A 25,765-nucleotide genomic window follows, 5' to 3' on the forward strand; every position below is an offset into this window, starting at 1 on the left:
AATATATTTAATTGCATCCAAAAGATCAAATATAAATTTATTCCTATTATCAAGTGCCATAGGCTTCATACTTTAATTCAGGCGAGTGGTGGGAACTTTTTTTAGAAAAGCATTTTAGATTGTGGCTGAAGCTAAATATTGTGTCATCTTAACATAGATTCATTTTTCAGCCCTGAAGACTGGAACACTGAAATAAACAAGTACCTGGATGTTTATCATTTCTTAAATTAATTCAAGGGTAAAGACACTTATAAAATGCATGATGGCAAAGGAATGTAATGTGCTTTGTGCAGCCATGCTTAATAATTATTGTACAAGTTAATAAAAGCATTTTGAAGCTGAACAATCAGTTTGAAAGTTAAGATTTGATTTTGTTATTATCTTAAATGTATTTGTACCAATGGATATTTATTATTTTGTGAAAATTGCATAGAAAAGAAAGCAGATCTAATAGCTTAAATGCAAATCTTTCTCCAAAGAGTCTGTTGCACGCTAAATCTTGATGCTTCTGGCTAAACAAATACTTATCTAAATAAGTGTGCTCTGGATGCTTTAATAAATTTGTGTTTGTAAATGTCATGATGTATGCAAACATGTTGATATCCAAGGTTAAATCTATTCATTATTTCATTGAGGTGAAGATAGAATTGACTGAAATGAAGAATTATAAATAATGAGAATAATGGGGTGTCAAAAACTATATATTTAGCAAAAACCTTTAAATATTCTTTCATAAAATTGGATGCTGTCTTGGTTTCAGGAACTGCAATAGAAGGTTATATGTTATATCAGAATTCTTTCAGAATGTCTTTAAATCATTAACATTTACTACCTATGCAGAAGCAGACAAGAAGGAAGAAGAAAAGGAAGAAGATAAATCACAAACAAAATCAATAAGAGAAAGACGGCGGCCAAGAGAAAAACGAAGATCAACAGGAGTTTCTTTTTGGACTCAAGATGTGAGATTACATTAAGCTTATTCCTAAATATGCATTTTATGAGAGCATCTGCACCAAAGACAAATTCCTTGTGTGTCCAATCACACTTGGCCAATAAAGAATTTGATTCTATTCTATTTTGAAACAATTTAGAAGACTTAGTAAGATGTTTTCTAGTAAATGTTACAACATGATATATTGTATATAATATGCATTATGCTGTCATATCGATATTCAGAGTAAGATGGTTATGTCCAGTGATCAATTTCCTGTCTATACAGTAGTTTAGCTATTGATCATCACTCTGCTTGCAAGTGATTATATCAGCAACACTGTAAATTACACAATTTTTCAAGTAATGTTTAATGTGGTTGGTAGCCATTGCCTTAAATAAGTGTGACTTTAAAACATTATTTACAATATAAAAAGTTATTCTAAAAGGTGTGGTGTTGTAACATAATGTGATAAGAGTGAATTGTTGCAAATTATAGAATTGAAGTTTAGGCAGAACATATTTATTTTCATTATGGATTATACGTCGTATAGTAAATTTATGTGCAATAGGAAATTCTCAGTTGTAAGTATTTTTGGACAAAACTGAGCTGCTTAGATATTAATTTATTAACAAAAATTCTAAATACAGATTGGATCACCTTAACATTTAGTATACATTTATCATGAGTTCTATCAATCCTGTATTCACGTTTCACAATTTTCTCAGCTGTGTTTTCCTTATGCCTCAAATATCTGCTCTGGAGAATCTTCCAACAGACTGAACCAGATTTGAATGACACATTAAAAACTGTATGGAACATTTAATCTATTCATGCAGAAATGTCCATTATGCTAACAATCAACACAGTAAGCCCAGTGTTAATGAAATATGAATAATAAGAAATCTGAATAATAAGAATTCACTGAATAGTGAATAACATTGTATATTTTATTAAAAATTGATTTAAATTATAGATTAGATGTCTGATAAAGTAAATCATGTGAAATAATAATGAGGATAAATAATTAAATTGTTTCTGGTCAGAATGGGGAAATATGAGTTGTAAGAAAGCAAGATGGTAAATATAGAATAGTGCTAATACGCCCACAACCTGTACATAAAAGGGAATATGGATTTTTTAAAACTTGCAAATTGTATTGAAAATTGTCTTACAACAAGAAAAGACAAAATTTTAAACTTTTTGCAGAAATAAAATGTATTAGAAAATCAAGTTACAAGTAAGGGTAGAACAGGCCATTCTAGTAGTTTCTTCTTCTCTGATAAAATGTGAATTAATCTCAATGAAATTTTCTCTGTTAGAGTGATGAAAATGAACAAGAACACTTGTCTGATTCAGAAGAGGGAACAAATAAAAAAGAAGCACAGGTATTTTTTATTCTCCTTACATTAAATACAAATCCTATTTTTCCTAAAGTGTTTGTCAAATAATAGTGTGCCTCCTACAATGGAACTGAAAAAGATGACTTACGACCGTTTTCACACTTGCAGCCATTGTAGCATTCCCATGGTCATGTGATCAAAATTCACATGCTTGGCAACTGACTCATTTATGACATTTACAGTCTCCTGGGGTCATGAGATCATCTTCTGACAAGCAAAGACAATGGGGAATTCAGATTCACTTAACAACCATGTTATTAACAACTGCAGTGATGCACTTAATGGCTGTGGCAAGAAAGATTGTAAAATAGGGCAAAACTCACTTAGCAAAAGAAATTTTTGGCTCAGTTGTGATTGTAAGTCGAGGACTAAGTGTATTCCATTTCTCTTTCAATCTAACTTTATGAATAATTTGTTAATTGATTAATTTTTAATCTACCTATTGTAGATCATGAGTTCACTGATGTCAAATATTATTATATATATCCCATAAATTAAAAAAGAAAATTAAACAAATATATCAGACAACCAAAATACCTAGCTCTACAGTACTTTGTCAATAGTGATTTATTTCTCGGGATAAGAATTAAATCGGGATTTTTTTTCCATATAAGACCCAGGAGGAATGTTTCTTTTTAAACATAATTCACATACTTCTATCCTGTTTCCTTGTGTTGGCAATCCTTATCATACCATCTGGACCAGAATTATAGTGTCTTAAAACAGATTGTGAAGAGGTTTTAGGGATGTACAAAATGTTCTGAACTGAATCACTTGAAATTGAAAATATCCCATTTCAGAATTGAAACTCTCTCCAATTTTGAATGCCAAAGATATCATTTAAGCCTTGGAAAACTATTTTAAGTTTAAAGCAAAGTATTTTACACTAAAAATGAAATTATTTCATCTTTAACACATTTTTGATATGAAGATGGCTCTGAAATGTGGATAGTTCCAATTCAGAACATATTGCAAATGCCTCTTCATTCCATTTATTGGATATATCTCATAGTAGAAATGCTTATCTCAACTTTCATAGTTATCATGGCATGGTATTTCTGGACATACTAGAAAGAAATGTACTAAAGCACTAAAAAAAACTTAAATAAAATTTGAATGAAAACCACACATTTATGTAATTATGTATGATGCCAAAGAACATAAATTTAAAACAAAACATTTTAACAGGATTGAGAGCCAGTTTGGTTTAAGTGCTGGCCTAGAACTCAAGAGATTATGACTTCTAGGTCTGTCTTAGACATGAAAGCCAGATGCGTGACTTTGGGCCAGATACTCTCTCCCAGCCCAAAAGGCAGGAGTTTAGGGTATGGCTCCACTATTGCGATTAATATTCCCTGTCTCCTATATTTTACTCTTTTATATCATCTGTGTGTCTATATCACTTTTTGTGAGAAGGGAAAATTTTATCAATTTTTATTTGATAAATAAAAATATTTGTTCTCTTGAAATGATCAAAATATGTATTTTTAAAAGAAAGGATAAAAATCTAATAATACTAATTCAGGGGTTGACTCTTTGCTGTGGCAACTGTGCTTGCTAATTCAGTTGATTTGGACAAGAGCAAGTACCAAGCACATGGGAGCAAGACACTATAAATGCAAACCCTACTATGGAATTAATCTACCCTCAATCTTTAGTAAGATATCCATGCCAGTAATTCATCTTCAAATACAGATTTTCCCTGTCTACCCTGGGCTCTGCCAGACCCGTGTCCTGTCTATTACTATTCAGTACTACAATATGCACCATCAAGGTGGGGGGGATCACAATAGATGCAGAGTTGAATTTATCCAGGAACAGTTCATGTTCACTAGAGTTCTAGATCTTTAAGGATGCTTTGGGCCCAGGTCCTTTAAATAGTAACTTTCTGAACTATATAACTAATTTTGGATTGGAAAACTGAAAAAATGTTTTATATTTTATTTTATTTATTTCTTTATATATATACATATACATATACATATACAGTACTGTGCAAAAGTTTTAGGCAGGTGTGAAAAAATGCTGTAAACAAAGAATGCTTTCAGAAATATAATGATTGTTTATTTTTGTCAATTTTCACAATGCAAAGTGAGCGAACAAAAGAAAAATCTAAATCAAATCAATATTTGGTGTTATTATCTTTTGCCTTCAAACCAGCATCCATTCTCATTCTCATCCATTCTTGCACAAAGTCAGGGATTTCATAGGATTATAGTCAGGTGTATGATCAATCAATTATACCAAAAGGTGCTAATGATCATCAACGTCACACATAGGTTGAAACCCAGTCATGAACTGAAACAGAAACAGCTTGTAGGAGGCTTAAAACTGGGTGAGGAACAGCCAAACTCTGCTACCAAGGTGAGGTTGTGAAAGACAGTTTCATGTCATGGCAAGATTGAGCACAGCAACAAGACACAAGGTAGTTATACTGCATCAACAAGGTCTCTCCCAGACAAAGATTTCAAAGCAGACTGGGGTTTCAAGATGTGCTGTTCAAGCTCTTTTGAAGAAGCACAAAGAAACGGGCAACGTTGAGGATCGTAGACGCAGTAGTCGGCAAAAGAAACGTAGTGCAGCAGATGAAAGACACATCACGCTTCGAAATCAGAAGATGTCCAGCAGTGCTATCAGCTCAGAACTGGCAGAAACTAGTGGGATCCAGGTACACCCATCTATTGTCCGGAGAAGTCTGGCCAGAAGTGGTCTTCATGGAAGAGTTGCAGCCAAAAAGCCATATCTCCGACGTGGGAACAAGGCCAAGCGACTAAAGTATGCACAAAACCATAGGAACTGGGGTGCAGAAAATGGCAGCAGATGCTGTGGACTGAGGAGTCAAAATTTGAAATATTTGGCTGTAGCAGAAGGCAGTGTGTTCGTCGAAGAGCTGGAGAGCGGTACAATAATGAGTGTCTGCAGGCAACAGTGAAGCATAGTGGAGATCCTTGAACGTTTGGGGCTGCATTTCTGCAAATGGAGTTGGAGATTTGGTCAGGATTAATGGTGTTCTCAATGCTGAGAAATTCAGGCAGATACTTATCCATCATGCAATACCATCAGGAAGGCGTATGATTGGCCCCAAATTTATTCTGCAGCAAGACAACGACCCCAAACATACAGCCAAAGTCATTAAGAACTATCTTCAGCGTAAAGAAGGACAAGAACTACTGGAAGTGATGGCATGGCCCCCACAGAGCCCTGATCTCAACATCATCGAGTGTGTCTGGGATTACATGAAGAGACAGAAGGATGTGAGAAAGCCTACATCCACAGATGATCTGTGGTTAGTTCTCCAAGATGTTTGGAACAACCTACCAGCTGAGTTCCTTCAAAAACTCTGTGCAAGTGTACCTAGAAGAATTGCTGCTGTTTTGAAGGCAAAGGGTGGTGTTCTGTCCCAAGCCTCTAATATAGACTGACAAAGACTTGGCTGTCTGCCACAACTAAGGAGGGAGATAAGCAACCCCTTGGCTAGGAGCCCAGAAAATTATCTCTATGAAAACAAGGCTTGAACTCACGAAATTCTCCCAATCTTTCTGTATACCTGGATTAGTAAACTGTTGTTTCCTACAAAATTTCCCTCCCGTCGCCCGACCTAAAAGCTCTCTGGGAGGGGCCAATCAGTAGCCACCTGTTCCTATTTCCTTCTGTGAGCCTTTTTCCAAAGCTGCTCCATCCTCCTCTCAACCCTACGTCAGTGACAGCCTCCCTCTGTTCTTCCTCACTGCTCCCTGACTCAAATGTTATCTGGTGGCCAACAGGCCTCTCTAGTCCCTGCTCTGACTCTGAACACCTGCCAGAGTCTTCCTCAGCCTCCAGGGCAGTTCCATAGTGTTCATCGCTGTCAAGATTCCACCAACAGCTCAGCCGGCCACTGTTGGGCCACTACAGGTGGTCACACCAAATATTGATTTGATTTAGATTTCTCTTTTGTTCATTCACTGCATTTTGTTCATTTATGAACATAAATGTTTAACACTTCCATTTTTGAAAGCATTCTTTGTTTACAGCATTTTTTCACACCTGCCTAAAACTTTTGCACAGTACTGTAAATTTTTTTCAACTGGTTATAGAGTATATACTAAACTTATTTTAATTTCTTCATTTTTCAGAGCGACAGCCATTCAAGGTATGCATTTTCATATTTGGATTTCTTTATTACATAATATCATAACATTATTATATGTATATTGTAATGTTATAAAGGCTTTAAGGAAACAAATATACTCAATCAAACTTAAATTGTGCATATATAATAAATCCATCTAATTTAAACATGGCAATATTATTATGCTTCAATACAGACATTTGCCTTCTAGGATCATAATCTTCAAGGGATTATAAAATGTTTTATTAGTACCAAGCAAAATGATTAATCAAATCTGGTAACAGTAGTCTATTATACATAAATCATCAAGATTTTAATTATTGCTATCGAATATTGTCAGACCTATAGTTGTCCGATACAACTCATGCTTGGTCTGAAAGTATAGCTTTAATTAGTCTTATTTTCAGGTAAGAATGAATTAGATAAATAAATGGATTGCATTTTGCATTGTAAAATTTTGAAGCAAAGAGAAAGAAGCAATGGGGAAAAAACTTATTTTTTAGGGGAGTTTTTGCTATTTTTATAGAGGGGTCAGGATAGATAATTCGATTTGAATATATACTTTTTCCACATTATAGTTATAAACATTATTTTATAGAAATATTTCTGTTTTTTCTTGGAAATGCAGTTACATGAATTCTCAATTGTTCTTTGGGAGAAAGAAGGCAGACAAAATATACTGAAAACAGACAAAACTATCAACATTGTAGGGAAACAAAATAAATTATGTGTTTTGAACTTTGTATTTCATCATCAGTAAGACTGTAAATTACGGATTGATGCATCATCCAATTTTTAAATTTCTACTTTAGTAATTTTATAAATAACTCAAGGCAGAGAACCTTCCTCTTCCTATTTTCCTCAAAACAACAATTTGGTGATTTAGATTGGATTAAGACTGATCCAAAGTTACCCAGTCATTTTTAATGCATAAGTCTGGACTAGAACTCACAATTTCCTGTCCCAAAGGCACTTTTTTCAAGAGGCCACTGGACTTCTGGTTTTTCTTTGAAGACATTTTACTTCTCATCCAAGAAGCTTCTTCAGCTCTGAAGAACCATGACCTGCATGACTGAGAATCTCTATAGGCACAGTTTCCTGGTTCTAGCCTGGTGCCTTAACCATTAAACCAAAACTGTCTCTCTTTTCATTTCAAAGATATGACACAGGGTCATCTGGAGATCGCTATGATTCAGTACTAGGACGGACCGGTTACAGTTACTTGGAAGATCGTAAATTATACACCAGTAAACTAGAAAAAGAAGATACAGCTGACTTTAAAAAGGTATTCGATTGTGATAGTAGTAGCACATTATAATGTCTCCATTGTTCTGAAATAATACTATATTGATTGATATACACATATACTCTGTCTCCAAATTAAAGTAAATTACTGTATCAAAATAAGGACATTTGGAGGAAGAAAAGATATTTGGTTATTTGTGAGAAGTTATTTGTGAAAGATATTTGGTTATTTGTGAGAAGTTATCTGTGAGCATTACTTGACTCGATACAAGGGAGAATTGCACATACTATTTATCATAAAGAGAATTGCAGAAAATATGATATTGTCCAATTGTAGACAATATAAAATGTCCTTGCTATTTAAATTATATTATTATATAATAATATATATTATGTAAATTATTTTGGGGGAAACTCTAGTCTTCCTTTCAGGCAATATTAAATTAGCTTGCAAATTTGAAACACTACTTTATTTAAAAATCTGTACTTTTTAGCTTTACGAACAGATTATAGCTGAAAATGAAAAACTGAAAGCACAGTTGCATGATACAAACATGGAATTAACGGACCTTAAACTGCAATTGGAAAAGGCAACCCAGGTTTGTACATTTAAACTTTACTTAAAAAAATACATGGCCTTTGTACATTATTGTAACGCGATCTACATGGGGCTACCCTTGAAAAGCGTTTGGAGACTGCAGTTAGTTCAGAATGCAGCCGCGCGGGCAATAGTGGGTGTGCCGAGATACACCCACATTACACCTATCCTCTGTGAGCTTCACTGGCTACCTATTGGTCTCCAGACTCAATTCAAGGTGTTGGTTATTACCTTTAAAGCCCTACATGGCTTAGGGCTAGGATACCTTCGAGACCACCTGCCGACATATACCTCCCAGCGGCCAGTAAGATCCCATAGATTGGGCCTCCTTCAGATGCCGTCGGCCAAACAATGTCGGCTGGCGGGCCCTCGGAGGAGAGCCTTCTCGGTGGCTGCTCTGACTCTTTGGAACCAGCTCCCCCCGGAAATCCGGACCATACCCACTCTGATGGCCTTCAGAAAAAGCCATAAAAACTTGGCTGTTCGGGCAGGTCTCACTGTTGAGGTCCGGCCCCGACTAGAATGAATGTATGAGGAGTGTCTGTTGTTTTAAATTGTATTGTTGTTACGTGTTTTTTATATTTTCTTGTAAGCCGCCCGGAGTCCTTTGGGATTGGGCGACATATAAAAACTTCAAATAAATAAATAAATACATAAATTTTATTGGTAAATATATTGGGCAGAATCAAATATAAAGTAGTACCGGTACAATGAACAACAGCATTTTTAATGAAATCTTTTATTGCTTTAAACTTTCTTGGTAGGGAGGGGTAATTCAGTATATTGAATATAACATATCAGTGTTATATGCAATATATTGAATATAAAGTGAGCTTTACTCTGTTTGCATGGAATATGGAATCCATGCTAACTTTTAAACATTTGATTTGAAAGAAAACAAATAGTTAAATACCTTTTATGATTAGGCAATCTTATAAATGGCTTTACTTTTCTATATGTGATTTATTCATAAGTCTGTTTATAAATTCACATGGCATAGGAAGGGATGTAAATCTGAAAATATATTGAGTTTATTACAGATTAAAGATTGAGTGAATTAATGGAAGGAAGCATGGTGATGAATCCTTGGGACAGACCATTTTTTGGTAATCTCAAAACAATGAAGTTGGGGGGAGGGATGAAAGACAAGGTGAGAAATAAACCTCTCTTTGTTTAGTGACTGCAACTCATTCCTTAAATCAGATATTGGTTGCTAAGTGAATATACAGTATATCACAGAGGTGAATACAAATTTTGTAAATACTTAAGCATATCTTTTCAGGTGACAACATTGAAGAAATGATACTTGACTACAATATAACCTTAGTTGATTAGAACCCTCCATTGGGCTTGAACCGCTGCCTGAAACTGATCACACCGTAGTCAATTTACACTGAAGGCTCTTGTCAGGCATAAAATTTGGTCCTAATATGCACATTGGTCTTTTGGAAAATGATTTCTATTATTATTCGCAACAACAGAATTGTATCACAGCGGCCAGTTGTTTCACCGGATTTGGCATTGGTTACTAGTTGGGCCCCACCCAGGGGCCTAGGACGTTGTAACGTATTTTCGTAATATGCGTGCAGATCCAAGCAGTGCGGCTTTTTGCATTTGACTGATGGTGATTTTGTCCATTTTTAACTGTTTTAAATGTAATTCCAGTGCTTTTGGAATAGCACCCAGTGTGCCAATTACCACTGCTGGTTTGTGCCATAGTCGTTGAATTTCAATTTTTAAGTCCTGGTATTTTGCAATTTTTTCATGTTCCTTCTCGGCGACCCTGCTATCACCTGGTATTGCGATGTCTATGATTGTGACCTTATTTTTCTCAACCAGTGTAATATCTGGTGTATTATGCGCCAGTATTTTGTCCGTTTGTATACAGAAATCCCACAAGATCTTGACCATCTGATTTTCGGTGACTTTTTCAGGCTGATGTTCCCACCAGTTTGTTGCTGTTTTAATATTATAATTTTTGCACAAATTCCAATGGATCATTTGTGCTACTGAATTGTGCCGCAATTTATAATCAGTCTGCGCGATTTTTTTACAGCAGCTGAGTATGTGATCAACAGTTTCATCAGCTTCTTTGCAAAGTCTGCATTTGGCATCATCAGAGGATTTTTCGATTTTGGCCTTAATGGCATTTGTGCGGATAGCTTGTTCTTGCGCAGCCAGGATTAGTGACTCTGTTTCTTTCTTTAATGTACCTGTTTTTAACCATAACCAAGTTTGTTCACTGTCCACTTTATCTTTTATTTTTTCCAGAAATTGGCTATGCATTGCTTTGTTCTGTCAACTCTCCATTCTTGATTTTATCACATCTTTTCTGTATTCTTGTTTCGTCTGTTGCGCCTTCAGTAGATTTTTGTTCTTTACTTCGATTAATAGATGTTCTTGACTTTCTTTTAAATAATCAGCCAGTGCATGCTTTTCTTCTTCAACTGTTTGCTTCACTTGTAATAATCCTCTGCCACCTGATTTTTGGGGCAGGTACAGTCTATCAGTATCACTACGTGGATGTAAACTGTAGTGCATTGTCATTAGTTTCCTGGTTTTTTGGTCCAAAATGTCCAAATCAGCTTGTGTCCAGTTAACTATACCAGCTGTGTATCTTATAACTGGTATTGCCCAGGTATTTATGCCCTTGATTGTATTTCCACCATTCAATTTAGATTTCAAAATTTTCCTAACTCTCGCCTGACAATAGTTTTTACTTCTCCATGCTCGATATTATCGAACTGCAGAATGCCTAAGTATTTGTAGGCTTCATTTTCGTTGCGTTTAATTAGTTGGCCATTGGGCATTTCAATTCCCTCACATGCAGTGATTTTGCCTCTTTTTATGGATACAGTGGCACATTTTTCCATGCCAAACTGCATTGAAATATCGGTGCTGAATACTTGGACTGTGTGTGTCAATGATTGGATTTCTATTTCTGACTTTCCATAGAGTTTCAAATCATCCATATATAGTAAATGCGAATTTTTTTCAGCTTCTTTGGCTGTTTGGTAGCCTAATTTCATTTTTTTAAAGATTACTGATAGTGGGATCATTGCGATGATGAAGAGAAGAGGTGAAAGTGAATCACCCTGGAAAATTCCTCGCTTGATATTAACCATTCCGTAGATCTCATTCCCTACTGCCAACTCAGTTCTCCATTGTTTCATCGCCTTTTCAGTAAAGGATGTAATATTTTTGCTAATGCCCGTTGTTTCTAAGCATTTTATGATCCAACTATGTGGCAGTGAGTCAAATGCCTTTTTGTAATCAATCCAGACCATATTCAAGTTCGTTTTTCTGTTCTTACAATTTTCTAATATCATTTTATCAATTAGAAGTTGATCTTTTGTGCCCCTGCTCCTTCTTTTGTTGCCTTTTTGCTCTACTGGCAAGATGTTGTTTGTTTCCAAATAATCCATCATGTTATCTGCAATAATGCCTGTGAGTAATTTGAAGGTTGTTGGCAAGCATGTTATTGGTCTGTAGTTTTCAGGTGTTGTTCCTTTAGTTGCATCTTTCTGAATCAAGTATGTTTTTCCAGTTGTCAACCATTCATCAATTTGGCCCTTTTGTAAAATTTCATTCAGTTGCCTGGCCAATATTGCATGTAAACTGGTCAGATATTTGAGCCAGAAACCATGTAATTGGTCCTTTCCAGGTGATGTCCAATTCTTTACCTTTTTAACTCGATTTTTGACCATCTCAGTTGTTATTTCTAATACTTGCATTTGTTTGTTGCCAATGCTTTTCTCAAAGTCATGTATCCACTTTGCTTCCTTGTTGTAGTCCTTTGCATTTTCCCACAATTCTTTCCAGAATTCAACTGTGGCCTGTTTTTCTGGTTTTTCACTTTTGGTGTCACCATTCACATTAAGACTTTGATAAAAACGCCGTTGGTCTGATCGAAATTGCTGATTTTGTTTATATTGGATGATTCGTGCCTCATATCTTTCAATTTTTCTAGCTGTTGCTGTTATCTGCTGTTTTACAATCTCTACAGCTTCATTGATGTTTCTTGTATCCAATCTATATCTTCTGATTAGCCAATCTATGATTTTGTTGTTTTTAAGCCGTTGCTCATGCATGTTCTTTAAGTTACTAGCATATGCCCTTAATTTTTTGATTTTTTGTTCTAAACGGATTTTCCACTTTGGCTTTGATGCTTTTTCTGTTGTGTGACTAGGTACTTTAATTTTAATGCCTAGTTCATTAGTGACTATTACAGCTGCACTGTACATTAACTGGTTTGTTTCCAAGATGGATCCCGGTTCAATTGTTGAAAACACTGCATTAACCATTTTCATGATAGGGGCCAAAATTTTCTTAGGCACAGTTTTTAGTGATGGTAAACGTTGCCTTTCCTCATTAAGCAGAAAATGCTCCATGATCTTATCCTTCAATTCTTTTTGTTTTTGAGTTAGTTCATCAGTTGGTTCAGTGATAACTGGTTCTAGTGGTGGTGATGTTATTTCCCCCCCGAGAGCTTCTTCTGGGAGTTCTACTATAATGTCTTTAGTTGTGTCTTGAATATCAGTTATTTCCGCTTGTGATATTGTTTTTTGGGTTTTGCAATTTGCCTGAATTTCCTCATGTTCAACTTCACTAAACACTTTATTCCGTATAATAAATCGCCTTTGATCTGCTAGTCGTTGTTCACTAACATTTGAATCTGGATATTGTTGTTTCCATAATTCATACATTCGCTTTAAATAGCCTCTTTTTTCTGGCTCTGAGTTGTAGTAACAGGCCATTATGGCACGGTTTTCATCTGCACTATATTTTTGTCGTTTTGTTGGCTGGTCCACTTGTAGCCCACTTGTCGACGGATGTCCAGGGACCCCAATATCCGCCGTGGCCCTTGTTAACCCGCGCGACGACCGATGCGGTATGGAATTCTTATTTGTTTTTTTCACCATATTGTATGGGTTGGCGGGGTTTTTTTTACGGGACCAGATGCCAACCTGACCCCAACCCTCCTCCTTTCTCATCCGGGCTTGGGACCAGCAACGGCGGAGTTGTTGTTGTTGTTGTTGTTATTATTGTTGTTGTTGTTGTTGTACAATTGTATCACAGCGGCCAGTTGTTTCGCCGGATTTGGCATTGGTTACTAGTCGGGCCCCACCCAGGGGCCTAGGACGTCGTAACGTATTTTCGTAATATGCGTGCAGATCCAAGCAGTGCGGCTTTTTGCATTTGACTGATGGTGATTTTGTCAATTTTTAACTGTTTTAAATTTAATTCCAGTGCTTTTGGAATAGCACCCAGTGTGCCAATTACCACTGGAATTACCACTGCTGGTTTGTGCCATAGTCGTTGAATTTCGATTTTTAAGTCCTGGTATCTTGCGATTTTTTCATGTTCCTTCTCGGCGACCCTGCTATCACCTGGTATTGCGATGTCTATGATTGTGACCTTATTTTTCTCAACCAGTGTGATGTCTGGTGTATTATGCGCCAGTATTTTGTCGGTTTGTATACGGAAATCCCACAAGATCTTGACCATCTGATTTTCGGTGACTTTTTCAGGCTGATGTTCCCACCAGTTTGTTGCTGTTTTAATATTATAATTTTTGCACAAATTCCAATGGATCATTTGTGCTACTGAATTGTGCCACAATTTATAATCAGTCTGCGCGATTTTTTTACAGCAGCTGAGTATGTGATCAACAGTTTCATCAGCTTCTTTGCAAAGTCTGCATTTGGCATCATCAGAGGATTTTTCGATTTTGGCCTTAATGGCATTTGTGCGGATAGCTTGTTCTTGCGCAGCCAGGATTAGTGACTCTGTTTCTTTCTTTAATGTACCTGTTTTTAACCATAACCAAGTTTGTTCACTGTCCACTTTATCTTTTATTTTTTCCAGAAATTGACCATGCAGTGCTTTGTTCTGCCAACTCTCCAGTCTTGATTTTATCACATCTTTTCTGTATTCTTGTTTTGTCTGTTGGGCCTTCAGTAGATTTTTGTTCTTTACTTCGATTAATAGATGTTCTTGACTTTCTTTTAAATAATCAGCCAGTGCATGTTTTTCTTCTTCAACTGTTTGCTTCACTTGTAATAATCCTCTGCCACCTGATTTTCGGGGCAGATATAGTCTATCAGTATCACCACGTGGATGTAAACTGTAGTGCATTGTCATTAGTTTCCTGGTTTTTTGGTCCAAAAGGTCCAAATCAGCTTGTGTCCAGTTAACTATGCCAGCTGTGTATCTTATAACTGGTATTGCCCAGGTATTTATGGCCTTGATTGTATTTCCACCATTCAATGTAGATTTCAAAATTTTCCTAACCCTGTTGGTGTACTCTCGCCTGACAATAGTTTTTACTTCTCCATGCTTGATGTTATCCAACTGCAGAATGCCTAAGTATTTGTAGGCTTCATTTTCTTTGCATTTAATTAGTTGGCCATTGGGCATTTCAATTCCCTCACATGCAGTGATTTTGCCCCTTTTTATGGATACAGTGGCGCATTTTTCCATGCCAAACTGCATTGAAATATCGGTGCTGAATACTTGGACTGTGTGTGTCAATGATTGGATTTCTATTTCTGACTTTCCATAGAGTTTCAAATCATCCATATATAGTAAATGCGAAATTTTTTCAGCTTTTTTGGCTGTTTGGTAGCCTAATTTCATTTTTTTTAAGATTACTGATAGTGGGATCATTGCGATGATGAAGAGAAGAGGTGAAAGTGAATCACCTTGGAAAATTATTATTATTATTATTATTATTATTATTATTATTATTATTATTATTATTATTATTATTATTATTATTATTATTATTATGGTTCATTGCAGAATCAGCCAGATGGTCAGACTAGATTTGGTATTTTTATCCATCTATTAAGTCCTTCCCAAGAGTGTGAGATAGGCAGATATGACTGTTTGATAGTGTTATAGGTATTGTTGCAGGGTGGACGGTGTTCTGAGTAAAGCTGCTTTTTGCAATTGACGGATAGTGAATTTGTCAATGCGGGTGGAGTTCAAGTGGTGCTTCAATTGTTTTGGGATTGCAGCCATGGTGCCTATTACTATTGTTAACTACCTTTGCTTTCTTTTGCCAAAATCATTCTGTTTCTGTTTGCAGATATTTGTATTTTGTTATCTTCTCCAGTTCTTTCTCTACTATTCTGCTATCTGCAGATACTATCACATCCACTATCCAGACTTTTGTCTTTCTTATCAACAATTGTTAAGTCAGGAGTGTTATGTGGCAGAGGTGCTTGTCTGAATTCTACAGCTCCCTAGCACTTTAGTGTCTTCATTTTCAATTACTTACTCTAGTTTATGGTGCCATCATTTCTTGCTTGCAGGTTTCATGATATCCCTTGCAGATCTTCTAATTCACCATTATTACTACTTTGTTTGTAGTCAGTCTGTGCAGTCTTCTTGTCTACTGTGTCTTCAGCTTATTATTATTATAATTACTATCATACTTGGAAACAATCACTAAATGAGTAGCCTCTAAACAAAGACTAGCTATACATCAGCTCAGAAGGAGAAAAGTATAAGTTCTGTATATAAAAGCCTATGTGGCTTAATTCCCATGTATTTCTAGAACTGTCTTCTCTAAATTGAGCTTGTTCACCTTGTTTCTTTAGTATCTTCCTTTAAGAAGTTGATGGAGGAAGGGTTTTGGTTGGCATCATCTTCTTTCCGTATGTGAGAATGAAAAAAAGTTGTATATTTTTTAAATGCACTAATACATTAAAATAGTCACTTATAATTCTCATAGCAAATATAGAGATTATTTTTGTAGGATCAAAGTGACATGATGTTAAAATATAAGAATTGTTCATATAACTCTTGTTCCAGAGTGCAAAACTAACAGGAATGAATAGTACTCAATACTCATCTACATGAGAATGTTTCTACATTCAGAAATAAGCATATATTGGCCTTTGGAAGGAGAAGTTCATTGCTGCTAGTGCATTTGAACCTACCTTTTCCAAGGTCCAAGCCATTATGTTTGTTCCTAAGTAAGCAGGTAATGCTGATATGTGGTACATATGGGAAGTGTCCACCTGGAATTCTGGTGACCATGCTACTGGTCACAAACAGTTGTGAAAAATAATAGTAATGCAACAACTTATTTAATTTTAACTGATTTCTCTTCAACTGAAATTTGTTGTGAAAGCATGCAATCGCTTATGTATTTCAGAGACAGGAAAGATATGCTGATAGATCTCTGCTAGAAATGGAAAAAAGGGTAAGCGATTTCATTTTTATCTTTATTGTTGCTATAGTGTAAATGTTATAAAATAATTTGAATTGGAAAAGAATACTAATGTACAAAATGCTCCATTCATCAACTTTACATTGAATAACTACTTTTGGATGATCTGTGACTGAACTGAAACATGCAGTTTTATGTGTTTTGGTCCATACATGGAATAGAACATGGCTGTTCCGCCATGTGTCCCCAGGCAGAGGCAGTTCATGGAAGGAGAGGAAAAATCCAAGCTGCAGTGCTGAGATAGTTGAGGGGAAAAAAGACAAACTACATGTTGCTCACTTTTCCCCCTTTTCCCCCATTCCCTCATCTTCTCAGTGCATTCCCTTTTTCCTTCCCTTTATCTATCACTACCACTGATACCCCAGTGTAAAATATTTCACTGACATGGTCACCCACACTTTTCCTTTTGTCTTCCTGTCCCTCCTTTCCTCCCCTCGGCTAGCACTGATATTCCAGTGCACTTTTCATCATTCCCAGCCTGTTGAATGATGGGAACTCCTATCCATCACACTACATTTCTAGAGGCTCTTCCATGACGGTACTTCTCAACCTGGAATGTTCCTGTTGACTTTTCTTATTAGCTGAAATGAATATAGACTGCATACTGTGATATGGCCAATACCATCCTAAACTTATGGAGGGGGGAAGGAAGGAAAGATAACAAGAAGAAGATGATAATAAGAAGCTGGTAAAATATGCTGCACTGGAACATCAACAGCTACAGTTGAGAGGCAGAGAGGGTTGCAGTTAGTGGGCCTGTGGTATATGCTACTTTGGCAGCTTCTGAAGGGAGAGAGGAGATGATGCATCACAATTCATCCTATCCAGATTTCATTTTGTTTGACACCCCAAATAATTCACTTTTCCTAAATCATGAACTGATTTGAAAGCCATTAAGATAACTTTTAGTACCTTGTGATTTGTTCCAAGTTCAAAACAGGTGGGGTTTTTTTCTGTTTTGCTGTATGAAACAGTATTAAATTATTCAGATATCATAATTAGATAATTTTGTTGTGATGTTAGTTAGGAATTTATTATTTCAGAATTCTAAAAATTTAGTATTTTAGAAACTTTGTGAGTAATATTTATTTCCTAATGAAGTACACTATATTGCCAAAAGTATTCGCTCACAACTGAGTCTGATTATGTGGATGCGTGAGCGAATACTTTTGGCAATATAGTGGATTTTCTTACCATAATTACAGAATGCTAAAATACTCTGAACGTAGCTTATTGCAGAATTTCCATTTATAGAAGTTGTCAATTGCATTTGTGTTCTACAGGCTGTATAAGCAATTGCTTACACTTGGATAAAATTCATTATGAACAGTGATTTTGGCCAACTCACATCTCATAAGTCTCATGAAGCGGATATAGAAGCACAGCTGTGGTTATACAGGGATATCAGCACAGTCGGCTGGCCCAGGGATTTTAAAACTTTTTCAGGCCATAGCACCTCCTGTTATAAAACAGGACCCATGATCAATTGGCAAATGCCCAGTGTTAAGAAACTGGCAATAAAGCAGAGCTTATGCTTGTGGTGTATAAAAATATGTATATATTTCATATTTTTCCCTTGGTCGCATGTGGAATCCATTCAGTTTTCTTTGAACCCAGTTTGGAAATCCTGGATTAAATCATTGCAATATAGAACTTTTTAAAAAATTAATCCCAGTACAGTATGCAAGGTTCCATATACCTGGCTAACAGAATAGCTTTTTAGCCTAGAAAAATGTAAAATGTTCTCCATTTATACTTTCTAGAGATATGCAATATATATTAATATAGAAAATATTAGACAGACAGAAATTTTATTTCAGCCATTGACCAATAAAATTATATTCAATAAAATGAATAAAATATCCCTGACAACAATTTATTAGCAACTCTTTGTGGGCCAAGCTTATATCCTATATAGCAAAAGTTTGCTACTTTAGAGAAATAAATTTATCTTGATTATTTAACTTGTGTAAATGAAAGTTATCAGAGGGCTCCAGAAATTTAAATAAAAGATCTAAATACAAAAGCTATGGTATCCAAATCATAGGAGCAGAATTGGTTTTCATATGGGGTTTGCCTATGTTTCCATTCCGAGATAGCTGTGGGTAGTATAAGCCTTATAAATTTGTAGCCTTTTTCAGGCTTATGCCAATTAACTCACAGTTACTTAACTTATCACTGCTACACATGAACATATTTTAGTAACTCATTTTTTACCAGTTTGTTAAGTAACCAGCAAATTAAAAACTAATAACAGTGAATCATTTATTGTACTATATTATTTAAGTTATTTTCTAAATCTGGGGAAAATATGCCAGAAAGTTCACTTAACTATGATTAAACTAAATTCAAATGATTTGTATCTGAAAGGTGACCGACAAGAGTCAGTATCCACGGGGCGGTATGATCTAACCAGAGTTTTACACACTCAGCTGCTGCTGCTTGTTTTGCATAACACTGTAGAATGCAGATGTTAATGTACACTTTGCAATAACTTGCTTTTCTCTCTCACATTGAATGATAAATGTGATAAACACAGGTTTTAGCATATGCTTTTTAACTGGACTCACAGCATTGGCAGACTGTCAACCAAAATTTGAGCTATAAAAGCTTTTGCTTTTTGGTACAAATTATAATAGAATAAGTCGAGGACTCACATGTAATATTACTGGTACACTAAAGTGTGTGAACTAACATTTGCTTGACTGTGATAGCTTATGCTTTGTGCTTCTTTTAACTGAGTTCTTACCTCTATTGTATTTTAAAATATAAATTAAAATTTAGCTAAGGTGTAATAGTAAACTTTACAATATAAAATTATTGCCTGTATACATTTATACAAATAATTTATTGAATAAAATGCATAGAATATGACCAACATTTTGTTACATTTTCTTAGTTTTAAAGTGGAATTAGTTTCTTACACATCACTGGCCTTGCAAATTTCCCCTCACCTTGCTTCTGATTAAATGTGAACATCTTGGACTGTAGTACTATAAAATAGATAGAGCTTTGATAGAGCTATCTATCAAAGTTATACATTCATTATTTCGAATATGTCACTATAGGAACGAAGAGCTCTAGAAAGACGAATATCTGAAATGGAAGAAGAACTCAAGGTAAATGTAAATTCCTCCAAATTTAATTTTTTTTTAAAATTTAGCCATATACCATGATCATAACTGATATAAGTGTAATCCAATATAATTTTGCTTTTCTAAAAAAAGTGACATATTGTACCACACAAATTCATTTATGGCACTATGACTTACAATTCTTAAATGTATTCTTGTAGCTTAGTTTAAAAATAGTATTGATGATTTGTTTTATTCCAATTGTGAAAAATACAAGCCATTAAGTTTGAATTATTGCCTTGAGACTATACTGAAATCACCCATCTAATCCAAAGCTACTAAAAAGGGAGGTTTAGTTGACAGTTGTCAGTCATTTTTATTTCTTACTTTGGGGGGGGGAGGATACTCTCAATAAAACTCAAAATAATATTCTGCATTACTTTTGCTTTCACTCTTGTCCCCAGGGAGACAAACGAGCCATATTTCAGCTATTTTTATATTTATCATTAAACTTATACCCTGTTTTTCCACTCATGTAAGTGCTCATTTAGAACAATAGAACAGGATGTAAAATACAACATATTGAAATTATAATCAATAACATTAGCATCAATTACAGTTAAAAGCTTGACTAAAGAGATGCAGCCTTATCATTTTCCTAAGTAATAGAAGAGGGAGGACAAAGTAATCTGTTGGAGAGCATTTCATTGTCCCTTATTTAGCTGGTACTGCCGTTAGGCAATGCGTAAGATGCTGAATGTTTCCTCGAAGTTAGAGGAAAGAAGCAGTAAAGCTGGGTGTCCTTGGTGACCTTCCTCAGTTCTTTCACTTTCCCAGTGATTTCACATAAATATTAAAGAGTATTAACAAAATAGAAATTTGTGAGACACCATAGATCAGTGATCAGAGTATTTGTATTGTATTTTGTATTTTATTATTTGTATGCCGCCCTTCTCCGGGAGGACTCAGGGCGGCGAACAATTCAAGGGGGGAAAAAAGGGGGAACATAAAAGACAAAATACAGATAATAAAAGTAGACAACAGTCGCACAACCATACATGTCGAGAGGGGAGGGAACTCATCACCCCCAGGCCTGCCGGCAAAGCCAGGTTTTGACGGCTTTTCGGAAGGCCTGGAGAGAGGGTCCGAATTCCTGCGGGGGTTCATTCCAGAGGGCCGGAGCTGCCACAGAGAAGGCCCTCCCCTGGGTAATAGCCAGGTGGCATTGGCTGGTAGATGGCACCCGGAGGAGTATCAAGCAATAGTCTTTCAGCTCTGGACACACTCTGATAAGAAGGACAAGAACCATTGTAAAGCACTGCTCTTAATACTTAGTCCTACTAAGCAGCATGAAGGGTACCATGTCAGTGGTATTAAAAGTTGCTGAGAATTTGTATTCCATCCCCACCCCATCTAATTACCAGCAATCATCTGCCAAGGTGGTCATAGCATTCTCAGTGCTATATTCCAGATAAAACTTCTGATTAAAATAAAGACTGAGCTTTAAGGATAGGGATTGTATGGCTATGGAAAGCTTTTTCAGTACAGATTTTATAATTGGCTTTTTAAACAAACAGAATACATTCAATACTTTTTTTCAACAATAGGGTGATCCATTCTCACAATTTAATCAAATAGAAGGAGCAAGAATCAGGGAAGCAAATGGCGGACACTCATTTTTTCATTCACCTTGTTCACATTTTCCAAGGCCAAAAGTTGAAAAGAATCTATATGAAGAGGTCATACAGTTGGCAAAGTTACCTTCCTATAATTGCCCAAATTATTGAATTCAACATTGAAAATAGTAATGTTCATTTAAAAGAGCAATGTATGAATACATATCTTTCAATACTCAGCAGTAATTGTATTGCCTTTCAGATTATCTCAAGCAACCTTAAACTCTGAATCACACACACATACAATCTGAATTACTTGTGCATTTGAATTCTTGCTTGAGATATAATGTTCCAAATGAGCTTTCAATATAGATGAAATTCAGTATTAATAAGACAAAATGAGAAAATAATTTAAAATGCATTAAGTTAATTTAAGAATAAACAAAATCCCATATTTATGCAGGCAATCCAGCATATGGTATATAGAGAAGGTTGGTTATTTAATTCCTTCCTTGCTCCCTTCTTTGCCCTACTCATTTCTGAAAAGGCAAAGCCTTCTTCTCAACAAAAGAGCAAACTAACTCTCCCAAAGAACAAATTGTCTTTTCACACTGCATCCAACTACCATTTGTTAAGAAACCATAGCTTTTACTAATGCCCTTTTTAAATTCTACATAGATTATTTAGGACAGGGGTCCCCAATCCCCAGTCTGTATACCGGCACCGGTCCACAGCATGCTAGCAACCAGTCTGCACAAACAAGCAAAGCCACATCCACTGTATGTAAGCAGCACACAAAACCACAACCGCTCCGGCCCACAGAAAAGCCTTTCTCCATGAAACTGGTATCTAGAGGTTGGGGGATGCTAATTTAGCATAATCAGGTCAACAGTCAAGAAGTGAACAATATCCCAGTCAAGGAACTGTCAAACAAGTTAATAATAAACAGCCCAACCAAAGAACCTCCAAGACCAACACGGGCAAGGCACGACACTAGAATATAACCTTAAAGTAAACCTCAAACCTTACTAGCACTGATGATATTACCTAGTTTGGATAATGAAACTTTTGTAAGAAAACAACCAAGCTCAGAGAGCACCAAAGACCTTCTAAACTTTCATTAGATGATCAGATTATATAATATTTATCTATAAAGATATTTGTTGAAAAAAATGTTTTTTTTTTCAAATATCACAGTCCTATTTTTTTTCTTTTATAGATGCTACCAGATCTGAAGGCTGATAACCAGAGGCTAAAGGATGAAAATGGGGCCTTGATTAGAGTGATCAGCAAGCTTTCCAAATAGAATTTGTTTACTCTCATCAGCGAATCATGGGATTGCACATAATTAGTAACTCCAGTGGACCATAGCATGGCAGTCACTGGATGCCTGGGAAGATTTCTTGGAAACTGTTGTTTTCAGATATTCTGCCAAAAGCCCTTTTACCTGGGTGTGTGTTTTTTAAACCAGGATCATATTTTCATGTGTTAAAGCAGCTGCTGAGAAGACAAAATGACTGAGAAATCTTGTTTACAGCTACTGCATATAAGGAAAGTGTTCAAGGCCTGATAAGCCTCAGATATTTAACCAGTAAGCCTTAGTTGTACATAAACGTGTTAAAAAAAAGCTTTCTGCTATCACAGTTACTTTATTTTGTTGTTTCGTCACTGTTTCTGGTTTTTCCCATCTTATTTTGATTTTTTTTAAAAAAATATCTAAGTTTGGATTTGTGTGTTCCCTTCTAATTATTCATGTATCAGATTTTTTCTTTGTACAGTATTCTCACAGCTTTATATATACAGAGACACACATCCTTTAGAAATACTACAGTGTAACTAACTAATCCTGTATTTTTCAGTCATCCACCCCAAAACGGTTTCAAGGAACCTTTGCTTTCACAGTTGTGCAATATGCATTTATTTCTATGAAAGATGCTTTAAAAAGTCAACTGAAAATAGATTATTTGAAAATTTTTGTCTCTAGCTTCAATTGGTCACTTTTTTAAAAGAAAAGAGAACAGACTGTTGTGCAAAAGATTAGATTCTGTAACCTTCACATTAATTTTAGTAGGTACTGAGTGATGCTGTATATATTAATGTATATTGTTTGGATTTTTCAGACCCACATGATATGCTTGAATAAAAATTCTCTATTTGCAAATGCAGTAAATTAGGCTGCCCCGAATTAAATGAATATATATATATGAATATATATGAATGAATGAATATATATATATATATATATATATATATATATATATATATATATATATATATATATATATATATATATATATATATATATATATACTTAAAGTCATATATTCATAAAGTCATCATATATATATGATGTATATGTATATGTATATGTATATATGTAGGTCTCTAGTTGTTCGGGTTTTCTCCCGCGTAGAATTGGATATGTCTTTGCGACGTTTCGACGAAGTCACATTCGTCATCCTCAGGCTGCTGCTGACTACTTCAGGTTTGGTGTTTCCAGGAGTAGTTCACCAAACCTGAAGTACACCAAACCTGAAGTAGTCAGCAGCAGCCTGAAGATGACGAATGTGACTTCGTCGAAACGTCGCAAAGACATATCCAATTCTACGCGGGAGAAAACCCGAACAACTAGAGACCTACATACTAACACCCGCGAAAACCTCAGAAAAAAATATATATATATATATATATATATATATATATATATATATATATATATATATATATATATATATATATATATATATATATATATATATATATATATATATATATATATATGATTTAAACTTTAGAAAAATGAGTTATGGAGCCACTCTTCAAAAATATATCTAATTATAAAAAGCCTTTTTCTTCCCAATTTTCATTTGAATAGTGTTCACTTTAAAAAACTTAAATAGAACATATTCATTACATTTTACATATCTTTAGTTGAGTACATCCCAACCTGCTGTGCTAGTCAAAGTAAACTTCAAAGGCATTTGAAAGCCCAGCCTTTTATTTTATACATGCACTGCTGTTGCCATGTGAAGAGGACCTCAGTTTATACCATCATCAAGTTAGATCATTTTATACATTTCAGTGGCCTTCTAAAAAGTATTCCAATGAAGATAGCTTTTGTTAGGGGGAAAAAAAACAGCTTTTATATGTTCTCTAAAACTATTAAATACAGCTGTCTTATTGGCCTACAGACTAATGCCTAAAAATCACTGAACAGTTCTACCGCTAAAATAATTGTACATTGTAAAGCTTGTAGTAGCTATTGTATTATTGATTGTATACTATATTAAATGTGAATTTGTACCCCTTCATTTAAAAGGTCACTGTGTTCTACTGCCTACTTCTTGGGGAACTACTTCATTTTTGGGTGGAAAGAAGAATGATCGGGTTGACCTAAGTCCCCTTTGTGGGCTGGGCAGAGGTGAGAATGGGAAGATTTTTTGAAGATGTTGTAACATTTTGCTCTTACTACCAAGCTCAGGATTCTTGATTCTAAGGTACAGTACGAGGATAGTTCTGGGGTATCTTGTTACAGGTTAGGTCTTTATAACTTTAAAGATGGACATGGTCTTTCATGCTCTTAAGCTAATAAACAAACCAAGCAGAGAATTGTTCCATCTGAGCATCTGCGACACACTGAGAAATGTTGTGGATTGGTTGGGCATACTGTGGATTATATTTGGTAATGTTTTGGATGCCTGTGAATGATTAAATATGTCTCTAATATTTTAGTGTTTTTATATATAGGTTATTTATTCTTTCAAAACTGGCTACTGTGTTGCATTGATTTTATTGGTAGTATTGAGCAGACCTTGCATCTGCATGAAACTATTTGCAAAACCCACTATTTTGCAAAAAAAAATGTATTTTGACATATACAAATAAAATGAATAAAATAATTTCAAATGTGTGAATTTTAATGAAAATACATTTGAAAGATGTGAGTTTAATATTATTTACCATTATAATACCAGTTATTGGTTGTTTTTTTTCATTGTTTCACTTTTCAGAGATTGTATTTCCACATCCATAAGTATGTAAGTGAAGCCATTTCTATGTAATTTGTTAGAACTGGAGAAAGGGTTTACAGTACAGAATTTTACATAATTCTGCCTGCCCGCAGAAGCTACCATGCAAAGAAGTTTCTATGTTTTCTAATGGTAAAAAATGTACAGTCCTACTTGATTAAGTTACTGAATTCTTCTGTAGTTGAATATATTAAAGGCTTATATAGATTAGTTTAATCTACACTAAACACCCTTTCTAGTCCAACGTATCAATAAAGGTCGAATCTATGATTACATTAGATTTCTCAGTAGAAATATATTTCATTTTCTCTACTTCTTAAATAATAAAATAATTTATGTAGCATTTTTCCAAACCATAATCAATAGTAAATTTTTCATGTGGTTAATATTTAAAAAGCTTGTATGGCATAGAAAAAAGGTTGTACTGTACATTGAATAGCAATTGCATTGAATTAAATTTCATAATCATTTTAGTGGGAAAAATGGTTTCTTAATATATCAGCTAAAAGGACTTGAA

At 35.1% G+C, this 25,765-nt stretch overlaps 1 protein-coding gene across 3 annotated transcripts in view; it reads left to right on the forward strand.

Moving 5' to 3' along the window:
* PPP1R12A (protein phosphatase 1 regulatory subunit 12A) overlaps positions 1 to 23,448 on the forward strand; it is a 121,041-nt gene extending 97,593 nt beyond the window's left edge. The window contains exons 17-25 of one of the 3 annotated variants that reach the window (XM_087723398.1): positions 841 to 959; positions 2,254 to 2,319; positions 6,450 to 6,466; positions 7,604 to 7,730; positions 8,185 to 8,289; positions 16,456 to 16,503; positions 18,901 to 18,931; positions 19,599 to 19,649; positions 22,440 to 23,448. In XM_087723398.1, coding sequence (XP_087579524.1) covers positions 841 to 959; positions 2,254 to 2,319; positions 6,450 to 6,466; positions 7,604 to 7,730; positions 8,185 to 8,289; positions 16,456 to 16,503; positions 18,901 to 18,931; positions 19,599 to 19,630 — 545 coding nt within the window. In that variant the 3' untranslated portion in view covers positions 19,631 to 19,649; positions 22,440 to 23,448. The remainder of the gene's footprint in view (positions 1 to 840; positions 960 to 2,253; positions 2,320 to 6,449; positions 6,467 to 7,603; positions 7,731 to 8,184; positions 8,290 to 16,455; positions 16,504 to 18,900; positions 18,932 to 19,598; positions 19,650 to 22,439) is intronic. The other 2 variants (XM_014065024.2, XM_087723399.1) reach the window with 2 other exon arrangements.
* The last annotated feature ends 2,317 nt before the right edge of the window (positions 23,449 to 25,765 follow it).

This window comes from Thamnophis sirtalis, unplaced genomic scaffold, assembly GCF_051295495.1.
Source record: "Thamnophis sirtalis isolate CommonGarterSnake01/CBP01778 unplaced genomic scaffold, rThaSir2_p1.2 scaffold_9, whole genome shotgun sequence".
In the NCBI taxonomy this organism is placed as follows: domain Eukaryota; kingdom Metazoa; phylum Chordata; class Lepidosauria; order Squamata; family Natricidae; genus Thamnophis; species Thamnophis sirtalis.